Source organism: Ambystoma mexicanum, chromosome 4p (assembly GCF_040938575.1).
Source record: "Ambystoma mexicanum isolate Mex_15411 chromosome 4p, UKY_AmexF1_1, whole genome shotgun sequence".
Taxonomy (NCBI): Eukaryota; Metazoa; Chordata; class Amphibia; order Caudata; family Ambystomatidae; genus Ambystoma; species Ambystoma mexicanum.
In genome coordinates this window covers 1,142,324,623-1,142,337,252 of record NC_090927.1, presented here as the reverse complement: position 1 = coordinate 1,142,337,252, position 12,630 = coordinate 1,142,324,623, and the positions used below count along the sequence as shown (strand labels likewise).

Sequence of the window (12,630 nt, the reverse complement as noted above, 5' to 3'; positions counted from 1 at the left end):
CTGGAAGTTTCGATGTCAGCAGTTCATCTGGCCGGAGACGAAAACGAGGTGGCGGACGGTCTGAGCAGGCAGAGTGCAATCTCTCACGAGTGGGAGCTGGCTCAGGAGATTCTCTTGGAGATCTTCGCCCTTTGGGGGACCCCTCAGGTGGATCTCTTCACCTCCAGCGTCAACCGGAAGTGCGAAAGGTTCTGCTTGCGGGAATTTCCTCCAAAAGGAGCCTTACGAGACGCATTCGGGGTGGAGTGGTCCTTCCCACTGCTGTACGCGTTTCCTCCAGTCCCCGTCATCCTGCAAGTGCTGCAGAGGTCATGGAGGTTCGGTTCCCGGATGATCATCATTGCTCCGGCTTGGGCTCGGAGGATGTGGTACCCGGACCTTCTCGACTTGTCCATCTGCCCTCCACGTCATCTTTCCTACCGAGACGACCTGCTCTCACTGGAGGGGGGGGGTCAGGTTCTCCATCCAGAGGTCAGATCCCTCAACCTTCACGCATGGCTTCTGAAAGGTTGAGGTATAAGGATTGGGACCTCCCTGAAGACGTGATGGAGGTGTCTCTTTCGGCCAGACGGCCGGCAACAAAGTCCCTGTACCCTTGCCGTTGGAGAAAGTTCTGCGACTGGTGCAGGGTTAAGAATGTGGATCCTTTTTCATTTGACATTCCTGTGGTTCTGTCTTTTTTGCTTTCATTGGCCCGAAGGTGCCTGCAAGTGGGTACTGTTAAAGGTTACCTGGTGGCGCTGTCTATATTTAAGCGCTAGTCTGAGGAGTGTTCTTATTTCAAAATTCCTTTAATTTCTCAGTTTCTCAAAGGACTCACTAATGTGTTTCCGCCGTCACCTTTCCAGGTGCCTGGTTGGGATTCGAACCTTGTTCTGAAATTCCTTATGGGTGCTCCGTTTGAGCCTTTACATTCTTGTCCTTTGAGGCTGTTAACCCTTAAAACTGTGTTTTTAGTTGCGGTCACTTCTGCTCGCAGAGTGAGTGAGTTGCAGGCACTTTCAGTTAAGCCACCCTTCACTGTGTTTCATAAGGACAGGGTTGTCCTTGGAGTTCGTCCTTCCTTTCTTCCGAAGGTGGTGTCGGAATTTTATTTAAGCCAGAAGGTTGTTCTTCCTGCATTTTATCCTCCTCCACATCCTGGTAAGGAAGAGGAGAGGCTCCATAGGTTGGATCCTAGGAGAGCTTTAAGTTTCTACATTTCTCGCATGTCCCGGGTCAGAGTGGACGATCAGCTCTTTATTGGTTACGCTGGAAGGCTTTTGGGACAAGCTGTTACTAAGCAGACTTTGTCTAGATGGATTGTCTTGGCAATTTCTGAATGTTACCGCTTGGCATGTAAGGACCCTCCGGTAGGCTTACGGGCCCATTCTACTAGAGGTATGACTGCCTCTACTGCCCTGCAGAGGGGTGTTCCTATTCGTAACATCTGTGAAGCAGCCACATGGGCTTCGGTCCATACTTTTGTACGACACTACTCCCTAGATTCTATCCATGGGCAGGATCTGGCCTTGGGTAAGGCGGTCCTTTACTCTGCAATTTGATTGGGCATTCTAAATTTCTATATCCTAAATTCTTTTTCCCTCCTCCATACGTTGGTACTGCTTTGGGAGTCTGTCATAGATATGTAATACATTGGAGGACCCAATCCCCTCGAAGAACAAGTTACTCTTACCTGGTAACATTCTTTCGATGGGATGGTCTGATGACATTTTCCATATCGCTCCCTCCCTACCTGCCCCGATACAGAATTTCTTATGCGATTGCAGCTTACTTTTCCGCAAGGCTTTCTGTGGTCATACTGGCATTGGTTTGGTGCCACACGTTCTTGGGGAAAAAACTACAACTGAGGCTACGGGCTTTGTGCGTCCTACTTATAACATCCGGTGATGTCGGCTCGACAGAGGCCCTCGAGGACAGCGTATCGACGTCATCGACGCAGGACGCAGACGCCGAAAATTTTCCAAAGCAGCACAGCTGTGGTGATTACTGTCATAGATATGGAATACATCGTCGGACCATCCCATTGAAAGAACGTTAACAGGTAAGAGAGTAACCTGTTCTTTTAGCTGTTGGCGTGAAGTTGAACAGAATGTAGTGGGCTGTACCTAGGAGATAGTTTCCCTCAATTTTCAAACCCTGCGTTTACTTGTCTGAACCTAAAAAATGCGGGTGTATTTGACGTATGCCACTGTGCCATTGCTGGCCCATGGGAGTACACTGCATGCAAATACATTCCCACCTACAATGCACATAATGGAATAGGACATGCAAGCCCCTCAGGTTCCTTTCTGTTGGGTATCCTTAGATTTAAATATGTTTTTAAGCTCTGAAATGATGAACCTGTTCCTTTCTAGAAGACATTGTTTCCAGATGTTGCAAATGTATAGGAAGCATCAAAGAACCTACATTAACATTAAGACCTGCAGGCATTTAATCTGACAGTTAATTTTGACCCCAAGTTTCTCTGAACTAAGAACAATAGTGGTAGGCCTAATGTCTGGGGAACATGCACCACATGGAGATCCAGTGCAAAGGTTCAAGGTCTGTTCTGATTCATGTAAATGAGAATATTAAACGTTTAGTATATAAGTGGTCAGAAGTATTAGAAAGTAACCACGTTTCCCCGGTCTTTCCTTGACTAGATGTTGCTGTTCCGCTGCCTGACAAAAAGTCTATCATCATGTACTTGACCTCTCTCTTTGAGGTTCTTCCCCAAGAAGTCACAATGGAGGATATCCGTGAAGTGGAGACTCTTCCGAAAAGATTTAAAGTTGAATGCGAAGAAGTATTTAATAAATCAAAGGTTTGTCTAGCCATACCTGCACCATTTTAAACTGCATATTATTGTTTAGAGTTCTTGTTGGTCTGTAGGAAGTCTTCCATTATGTGGGGGCACGTCACCTTTTTTTTACTTCACCTGGTAATAAAATCAGCATGCAATCCTTCATGTCTTGCTAAATGTAGCATTTTTTGTTCTGACAAAATTGTTGTATTATATAGAATTATCTTCACACTTGTTTGTTGAAGTTCCTTATTTGTTCAGCCATCTCAACCACAAATGAAGGGCTGGAAACCTTTTTACTTGCAGTGTTCTAAGAAACGTGTGAAAAGCAATCATGTGGCTCAATGGTCCTACACCTTGTTCCCAATACTCTTCTGTATCTCTCTTACAGTAATTAATTAATATTTTTTAATTTATTCTTTGAGTTTTCAAGGAACAGTCATATCCACTTGCAAGCAGGTTTGTACACATTACAATGACCACTTGGACAATCCACAAACTTATGTATTGTTAGTTACATATTCAACTTGAAGTCCCAAACAACATACCAGAGTTATTAGTTCCCTTTTTAGACTGTTCCTGCTCCTCCCCCTTCCCCAATCTTATACCTACCCACCCCTTTCAAATGAACACATGCATGGGGGATAATTGCAACATGTTACCAAACCTTCTGCATTGTCCACAAGGCCTTCTGGGGTCTGGGGCCTCAATACCTTCAACTCTCTTTTCCTAAATATCTTCCCTCTCGAGCTCTTCGCTCATCCGCCTCCAACTCCCTCAGGGTCAGTCGCTTCTCCAAGCAACAAGTTGGTGGTAGATCTTTCTTTGGCTGGTGCCTCCCTCTGGAACAGCCTCCCTGCCTCCCTGAAACTTGAGTAGAAACATCTCTGGTTCCGGAAGCACCTCAAAACCTTTCTCTTTGCTTCTGCTTTTTTCCCTCCTCTCTCCTGCTGACACTCCTGACTGAATCTGCACTGGTTACCTGGCCACCCTCTGATCTTGGGCCCAGGTCCCCTCCCTGCCAGTCGCACACCTGCACTGCCTTCCTGGCAACCCCCACACTTGGGGACTCTTTCTGTATCCCTACAGTCCCACTCCAGCTCTTGACACCAGCTGGCTGTACTTTAGCGTATTATTTATTCTTTTATCCCATGTACTGCACTGTCACCTCACCCCGCACTTTCTCCCTTTCAACCTCCCCATGCACTTGCGCGATCTGAATGACACCTGGCCTAGTAGGATCGTTGTCTGTCTTCCCTCTGTTCCCCCTCCCTTTTCTCGTTGCGCCTTGAAACACTTGTCTATAGGTGCGTTATAAATGCCATATCATATCCTACCATTTTACCACTTATCGCATGCGAGGGGACTGTCTATGAACTACTCATAGTTCTCTAGACCAAAGTTAAACCCAGGGCAAGTAATACTTCATATAGATTATAATGGGGGCAAGGTGCCAAGCCCAATAGAATCCGTTAATTGACGATTCCAAATGCTAACTGCTAGGCATGCACCAACCAGCTTGTGTGGTGCTGCACCATGGTTCCCGCAGGCTCTGTTCGCGCACCCTCCCTGAGCTTCGTTTGGTCCTCTCCCTGGCTCGGCCATGACACAGCGGCACAGGTCGGAGGACTGCTTCCCTCCATAGTGCCTGGCAAGAGCCTCCAGTGTACGTCCTGAACCACCTCTGCCCACTGTGCTTTGTTGTGGCAGAACTTCAGGCTACGAGCCAGACTGCTCTGGAATCAGGTGTGAGGCTGTCCAGAACCCATGGGCACTCACGGTAAAGAGCTCACACAATCCTGGGAACTTCCTACGACTGCGGTGCAACTTCTTTCTTAAAGTTTAGAGATGTGGAACTCGCTTGCTGCCATTTCTCGTATCAACGTGTGGGAGATGACAACTTGAGCAGCCGTGCCATTCACACTCCATGGTGGTCTCCAGTAATTACTTTTTATCTGATGATTTCTTGATTATAATGTGTATCAGATCTTTTCCTGTTCAGAGAGCCCGGTCTATGTGTCAGACTACTGCTATATGACAGGAAATGTTCAACTGGAAAATTACTCCTGCACCCCAGCTGCATTACTTGGTGAGATCTCCCTGGTTGATGCAACACCATAGTCAACAGATTGAACAACAAATGGATGAATTGGAGAGATTAACTTCGATACCATATTTTGCAAACCGTGACCACATCAGGGTCACGCTGGGACAAAAAATAGGCATGGTTACAAATAAAATAGCAGCACCGGAACACAATTGCTTCTTTACCTTTTGGTTATTGAGTAGTGGCGGAACACGTTTGGTGGTGTTAAATTTTAATCCACCATTTTGTCAAAACCATTGGTCAAAACGAATGGCTAAATAATGCAGGAACGCCTCAAACTCTGCTTTGTTGCCCCACATAGGTACACCACAATAGCAAGGTGATTTAGCCCTTCGGGTGTTGCCATATCAACCAGTCTGAGCTAAGATCACACAGATATAGCCGACTAGGGTTGACTTAAGGCTCAAAATGGAATCCTACTACATTGTTGTTCAACTTATTGTATTCCAGTAGCAGACAAATACGTAAATTGGTCTTGACTTAGCAGCCAAGGAACCCCAGACACACGTGGGCCTTTCATACCTCATCAGTAAAGTGCAGCTTCATTTCATAGGCACAACATACCAAAAGACCCATGATTGGATGGACAGCATGCCATCTGGGGAGACTCTCACTAAATAGATTACATGATCTTTTGTTTAATTGAATAAGGTACACACTATATGCTAGTTGGTCTTGAGCATGCTCAACAATATGGCTGCAAAAAGGGTATTCTGTTTTCCAAGGCAGTAAATCAATTGTTATACCTATTCCAGGAAAGCATATCTGCGTTGCTTCTATTGACTGCTGAATCGCCTCTTGTAGCACCCACTGTCACCATGATCAAAGATGTCACCTGTTCTTTCCTTTATTGGTCAGCACGATTTCCAGCGGAGCTAATCCTGTGAATTTGGCTTTCCAGAATGGGGATTTCATCAGAGGAATCTTTCCACTTTTCTGAAAGCCTTACATTTTTGGGTTCCAAATTTGCCATACTGTTCTTCCTGGAGTCTGCTGTTGGCCTGTACTTTCAAGGCAGTTGTGATTCCTTCTATACTTGCTCAGAGTCTTAGCCCACATAAGTATGGGACTTACCCAGGTACCTTTTTGTTAGTTTTTCAAAGTTCCTGATGTCTACCCTCACCCCCATGTCATTGGGTTACACTTAAATTGACAAATGGCAATATTTTCACAGTTTAGCAAAAACCTGTGTGGTTTGTGCCAAGACTGGCCGCACCATGCAAATAGTGGGCCACTTGCTCAAAGCCATTGCCTGTATAAACTGGTGGAAATAGCTTCCCTCGCCTCACATTGTCCAATTCATTCAGAATTGTGAAGAAGCATAATGGACTACAAGAGTGTCCTCAATTTGTCTTTTGCCAGCGTAACTTGGGCAATGTTTTGCATTTCTGTCTACTGATGCCGGCTGAACAAACAGCAATTTTCTCCTATTTCCTATCTTTGTTTAATTTTTTACGTCTTTTTTGGGTGGCACTGAGGATAGTCTGTCTTTCCTCTTTATCATTTAGGGAGTGCCATCTGAAGAAGAGCAGCGCGATGCAAGGGCAGACATCCCCAGCACTGTGACAGATGTAGAAATGGACCTGGACAGCTACCAGGTTGCTCTGGAAGATGTCCTCACTTGGTTGCTACTGGCAGAGGACACCCTTCACGAGCAGGAGAAGGTGTCCGATGACGTTGAAGAAGTCAAGGAGCAGTTCTCGACCCATGAGGTAAGTTGAAATGTGCATTGTCCGAATGCATGTTAAGCACGCAGAAATCGTTAATTTAGTTTGCGTTCTGTTATGTGAATGCTGATGGTGGATGGCTTAATGTATAGTTTCCTTAGTTGATTAGTTCACAATCACCTTGAATGGTAGGTTGCAAAGCTGTAAGTACTTTACATGTATAGGGTATACATTGACTTGAACCCCCTCAACTCACCCTTGGGGACCAGAATTCATGAAGGTCCCCAAGATATGGGGGGTGGCTACAGGACTTGCCCACTATCTAAATGAACATTTTTATATACTCGCTAAGAACAAAATTAGTCTTATTATTTCTTAGGATGTACATATGTATTTCGATGACACAAAGGGATAAAGAACCCTATTGTTTTGGAGTCGCGTATCGATTATCCTGCCATCTCACAGCAGTACTTGAATTAGCACGTTTATTTTTCCAATGAGTTAAAGGCTTTGGGTGTATATTAGGGGTTCTGTAATTAGCGAGTCCTCCCATTATGTTTAACTGAAGCCCCTAATGTGACAAGTTGCTTCATCCTGTCTGGTTCTTCATCTCATCACGTGTTATCTGAGAATCTGCACCGCAAAAAGAAGGCAATTCAAACAAAGTGTATCGCAGGAAGCAGGGCATGGCGGGTGCTTGCACAAATGTTGTTCTTCAATAGCAGGTAATAAGATAATTCTTAACCAGTGCATCGGCTGCACATGAAATGGAAGAAAACTCTTCTTTTATTTTAGTTGTGTGTCATAGATAGAATATATTGCTTGGACTGACAGATATTGGGTGTACAATCTTGACGTTGGATGGGATCAGATGTGCAGAAAGGGCCCCAACCAGGGAATCGGGTGCATGGACAATGTCACCCAATTTTGGGAGATATGCCAAGGATGTTAATCATTGGATCATGGGGTACCAATGAGCACAGGCCTCCCATGAACAAAATCCTGCTTCACATGAGTTTAATAACAAAACAAAAAAAAACAGGTGCCTAGCTAGCACCGCTTTATTGACCTGACTTGCTCTACATGTGACAGAGGAAGGGGGACTGGCTCTACCTGTCACATTTGAAAAACAGAGAAGTTGAAGTTGCTTGTTAATGTGGACAGGGAATAAAGGATTTTAGGAAAGTGGGCGACAAAAAAAATTGCCAGATAAGAGAACTAAAGCACACATGAATAGGGTGTTCTCAAAGATCAAACCTCTTTGGTCAAGTAGGAAAGATGAGGTTACGAATCCAGATCTTCCGGTTGGAAAGTTAGCAACTTGACATTTCACTAAATCTCATCCATTTCCCTTTCTGGCCTTTCATTTATTTGATATAGCAATTCATACCAGTGTACATTTGATTTCTTAATATTTACACATTTGCAGATATGAAATGATATTTTCCCAATATCACACAATTTTAGGCAACAAGGGAACACTGGTAAAATAAAATCAATTATTTCACCAAAATCATGTGTCGCAGTAGTGACCTCAAAAAGCCCTGTACCTATCAGTGAATCGAGAAAGGGCATCAAATGTTCCACAGCCCCAATGACTGGTCACTGTAAACCTGAGACTGCAGTTGTTTATAGAGTTCACATCTGGATGTTGGTGCTCATTTTCCAAATGTTAAAATACACAAAAGACCCGCTGACGGTTAACAGATCAGTTGCCAAGTACCTGCAATCACAGGCTTTTCAAAGCAGTCCTCAATAGCTGCAAGAAGCAACATACAGATGGCAGTTCCTAGACCAAAATGATGCTTATGATCATAATGCAGACTTTGTCTTCTAAATCTGATTTAGCTGCTAGACTACGGATGGCCAAACTGTCCCCCATCTACATGTCGTGGCTTACAACTTCAATGATGCCTCAAAACTGACTGCTAGCTGGAGATAATGGGGTTTGTAGGCCAAAATGTCTGGAAGGTGACAAATTGTCCAACTAGACCATGCCTCCCATCAGTCCATTTTAAGTGGATTATAGTGGTTTATATAAATTAATTGATTTGCCCATTGACAAATGATTATGCATGGATACAATTCTGATCTTCTGCCTCTTTATTCCCTTTCCTATCTTCTCCCTATCTCTCCTTTTTACTTTTTGCTGTCTTTGCCTGTGTCTATTGTCAGTGGGACAGTGTAGAGGGGTGGCGGACAAGTGCCTGTGGCAGCATGGGTGGAAGGTGCTCCTATGCCACGTAGGAACTGCAAGGGGTGATTTAATGTGCTTGCAAATGGTAGATGGAGGGTTGTGGGGTGCTTGCATGTTAAAGGATAGAGGTGTGCTAATGGATGCCCCCATAAGCATCTGGGCCACTTGGTGCATGTTATAAATTATTAAATTATGGCTAGAGAGTGGGGCCTAAAGGGAAATGGCTGGAGCGTTTTGCAATGCCTTAAGGGGTCAGTGGGTGGATAGGAAATGACTGCTTTTGGGTTTTTTTGAGGATGAGGAAGTACTTGTGCGGAGGATTGGGAGGGTGGAACGATGTCCATGAGTTTGAGGGTGCGTAAGTGTTTGAACGTGTCTGTTAGGGTGCTTGAATGGCTGACGTGAATACATCTGCATTTTGGGTCTGTAGGTGGGAGGTGGGGATATGCCTGGGAAGGGAGGATGCATGTATATCTTTGGGGTAGGTGGAATGTGTGGGGGTAAGTTGTATGCATGAGCAATACAATGTCCAAGCAGTCTTCTTTGTAACTATCCAGTTTGATTTGTGACTTAATTACACCAGATATGAGCAATATTGCTCTCCTCATTATTGCTAATTTCCTATTAACCAGTATATAAAATCCCCTACCTGCCCATCATTCATCTGAACCTTCTGCTAAGGTCAATATCACCAACCTTGCCCACTCATTATTGCTAATCTCCATCCTATTGGTTAATATTGCACATACTGCTTGCTTTCCCTTGTTCGTAATTGTGTGGTGGTTTTTCTGTTTATTTTCCATTATTGCTTTTAGACAGTGACTTATTGACCTATGCACTTCAGAAACTTGTGCATTAAATGCAGAATTTATATCCCAATTAAAAAATATTCTTTTTCGACATACCTCCTTAAACTGCATTCAAATGATTATACTTGTTTAATGACCTCATCCTTTGTCTGAGCGTCTAATATTTCATGGTGAACCATGATTTGTGTGGAAATTATTGGTTTGGTGGAAGATTTCGCAGGACTGAATTAATGAACATTTCTTAAGATTCAAATCCAGTTCTTTAAAAATAAGTAAGGTGGAACATTAGACACAATGTATATTGGCATCTAGCCAGCGTTTCAGTGTTGATGTCTTCAAGAAGGAATCACAGACTGGGTGCTCACAAGATGGGGTACATGGCGTGAGGGAGACATGCTATCACAGTAGACACTGACACAAGAGCTGCAAGTTTCAAAACCTTTATTGATGGCTTGAAAGGGGTTGGAAAACTCCTATTGTGCCCTATAACTAAGATGGGAGTATTTGCGACCATCACACAAAAAGAATATATAAAAGTATATAAAAATAAGTCTGAGTGGTCTTCTAAGTCCTTTGAGGGCGCTGCGGTGACGGGGGCCCAACAAAAGTCTAAGCACTGCGAGTCCGCGGGCTCCGTGAGCGCCGAACGGTCAGGCTCCTCGGCTGCCAGGCAGGGCACAATTTCACTGACGCCATCAACCGCGAGCCAACGCTCTGGCTCAGGGAAGAGGAAAGCGGAGAACCCGAGTAAGCTTCGGGAGAAGTCCCAGTCGATCCCGACGGCAGCCGAGGGGGAGCGAGGCTGTGACCCTCCCCCCAAAGCGAAGGCCTCAAGCACATCCTAGGTCGTGAAAGCCTTGATTCACCCGGCTAAGGCCTTTATCGAGGGAGTCGTGGTGGCCCTGGCGAAGCCTGTGGAGGCTACCCCAGTGGAGGCGACCTCGGGGCCTAGAGTTTCCCTGCCAACGCGGAGAGAATCCTCTTTTCAGTCCATCGATAAGTCCCCCTTGGGAAACCCCGGTGGCAAAAGAGGGGGGGGGGGGCACGGATACAGCCTCTAAAGAGGAATTGGCTGAAGTTGTGAGAATGCCGAGCAAGAAATTCGAGGAGGTCCGGTCCCACGGGAAGGATCCCGAAGAGGTGGACGAGAAAAGCGATGGCGGTGGCGATGAGGAACACGTGGAGGTGGAGGATTCCACTCCCCAACCATTGCGCCCGTTGCAGCTGGTCCCTGGGCCACAAGACCACTCGGGGGCGATTTTGATGGCGATCCAGGCCTTATGTACGGAGATGAGGACAAAGTTGCCCTTACCACCAACGGCCGAATCAGCAGAGCCTGGACAGTCGGAAAGCCCTCCAAACAAGCGGAGGAGAATTCATCCACCCCCTCCTTTCCAGCCTTCTCGCCCTGCACAGCCTTCTTCCTCGTCTCCTGAGCCGAGGGATGATACGGGAACAGAGACAGCCACGACGGGGACGGATTACGACGGTGGTGATGACAGGATGGACCTTCCATCACCACCTTCTTGGGCCTACCCGCCCGACGTAATTGGCTCCTTCCACGCCATGATCGCCAGGGCATCCGAGCTCTTCCAGCTCTGGCATTTATTTTAGGGCATTTATAGAGCACGTTCCTGGTTCAGGAGAACTTCATCTGCCTTCCTGTTAAGACCACTTGCTGCACTCTCTGCAAAGCATGGAAACCTTCTGGTTTATAGTGATAACGTCAAAAACAAAGGCTTGACTTCCAAAAGCATTGAATACAAACCGTTGAATAACAAACCATTGACACCCTATATTTTACATATAAAAGTGCAATTCCATCGAAACCAGTCCATCACAATATACATGGACTAGTTTCAATGGAAATGCACTTTTACATGTAAAAAGTAGCATTTCCATGCATTTTTGTGTTACTTTAAAACGTTACATGGTGCTGTCCAGTGCTGAAATTTCCGCACTAGCCAGCCTCTTGTAACTTTTTTAAAAAAATGTTATATTGGGGGGGTTCCCCCCCAACCCGTACGCCTACCCCCCAACCATAACCCAAGCCCTAGCCCTGGCCCTAACCCTAATGTAACCGTTAAACTAACCCAAGCCCCAACCCTTAAACTAACCCTAACCCCAGCCCCAGCCCCAACCCAAACCCCAACCCTAACCCCAACCCTAATACTTACCATTACATGTCGATGGAACCATCATATATTTTTCAACGAAATGGTCATTCTATGGAATGGTATTTCGATGGAAAGAATTCTATGGTTTGGCTTTCGATGGTTTGGGATTCGATAGAATGACCGATACCAAATCCGTGAAAGGTGCAGTGCTGCAACAGGAAAATGTTACTTAGCTGGAACAGCAGGTGTGAATCTGTTGCTTTACATGTGACCTCCCAGATTCTATAAGCAGTGTAAGACTTAATTGTTGGAAAAAGGGTCACCACAGAAAAACAATGTATATATGGTGCTAACATTGTAAAGATCCAATTGGATTCATAGGTTTTCCTGGGTCTTATTCAGACACATGTGTTTTCTACAAACCAATAATAAGATCATGGATTCAAACACAACCGTGCAGAATTATTTACATCAAGAGACTCCCGAGCGATGGTGAATCGGCTAGCATGGACTGGAAATTTTATCAGTGCATAGTCCCTCGAAAATAGGAACCAAAAAAAATCAGTAATTCACACAATTGACAATGGGTGAATCTTTTTCAAGTAAACATTGCCTCTGTGATGTCAATTATAAAAGGTGCAAAAGTGCCCAGATATGGCCTTCTGCCACCGTGTTTCGTATGGCCAGCACCTGTGTAATAACTCTGAGGTAGCAATTTCAGTTGAAATACTTCCTGATCCCAGGGTAAGTTATCTGGGCTTAAAGTTTTCCTTGCTTTTTAGTAGTGCTTCCGGTTGTGTGCATTTGTAACAGGCCTCTGACACAGTTAATGCTGCTTCAGGGGGGACCTTTTTTTCAGGATGACTGAATGATTACTAGGTAAACCATTCCTGTATAATGTTTCCTTTTAATAAACTCTTTATTGGATACAAGGTCTTTAACTTAAAC

General features: G+C 45.0%; 1 protein-coding gene across 5 annotated transcripts in view; it reads left to right on the top strand.

Annotated features, from left to right (window-relative positions):
- The window catches only part of UTRN (utrophin), a 2,010,688-nt gene that overhangs the window by 440,984 nt on the left and 1,557,074 nt on the right, over positions 1-12,630 (top strand). For all 5 annotated transcript variants that reach the window (XM_069606729.1, XM_069606726.1, XM_069606725.1 and 2 more), the window contains 2 exons: positions 2,646-2,806; positions 6,401-6,604. In XM_069606729.1, coding sequence (XP_069462830.1) covers positions 2,646-2,806; positions 6,401-6,604 — 365 coding nt within the window. The remainder of the gene's footprint in view (positions 1-2,645; positions 2,807-6,400; positions 6,605-12,630) is intronic.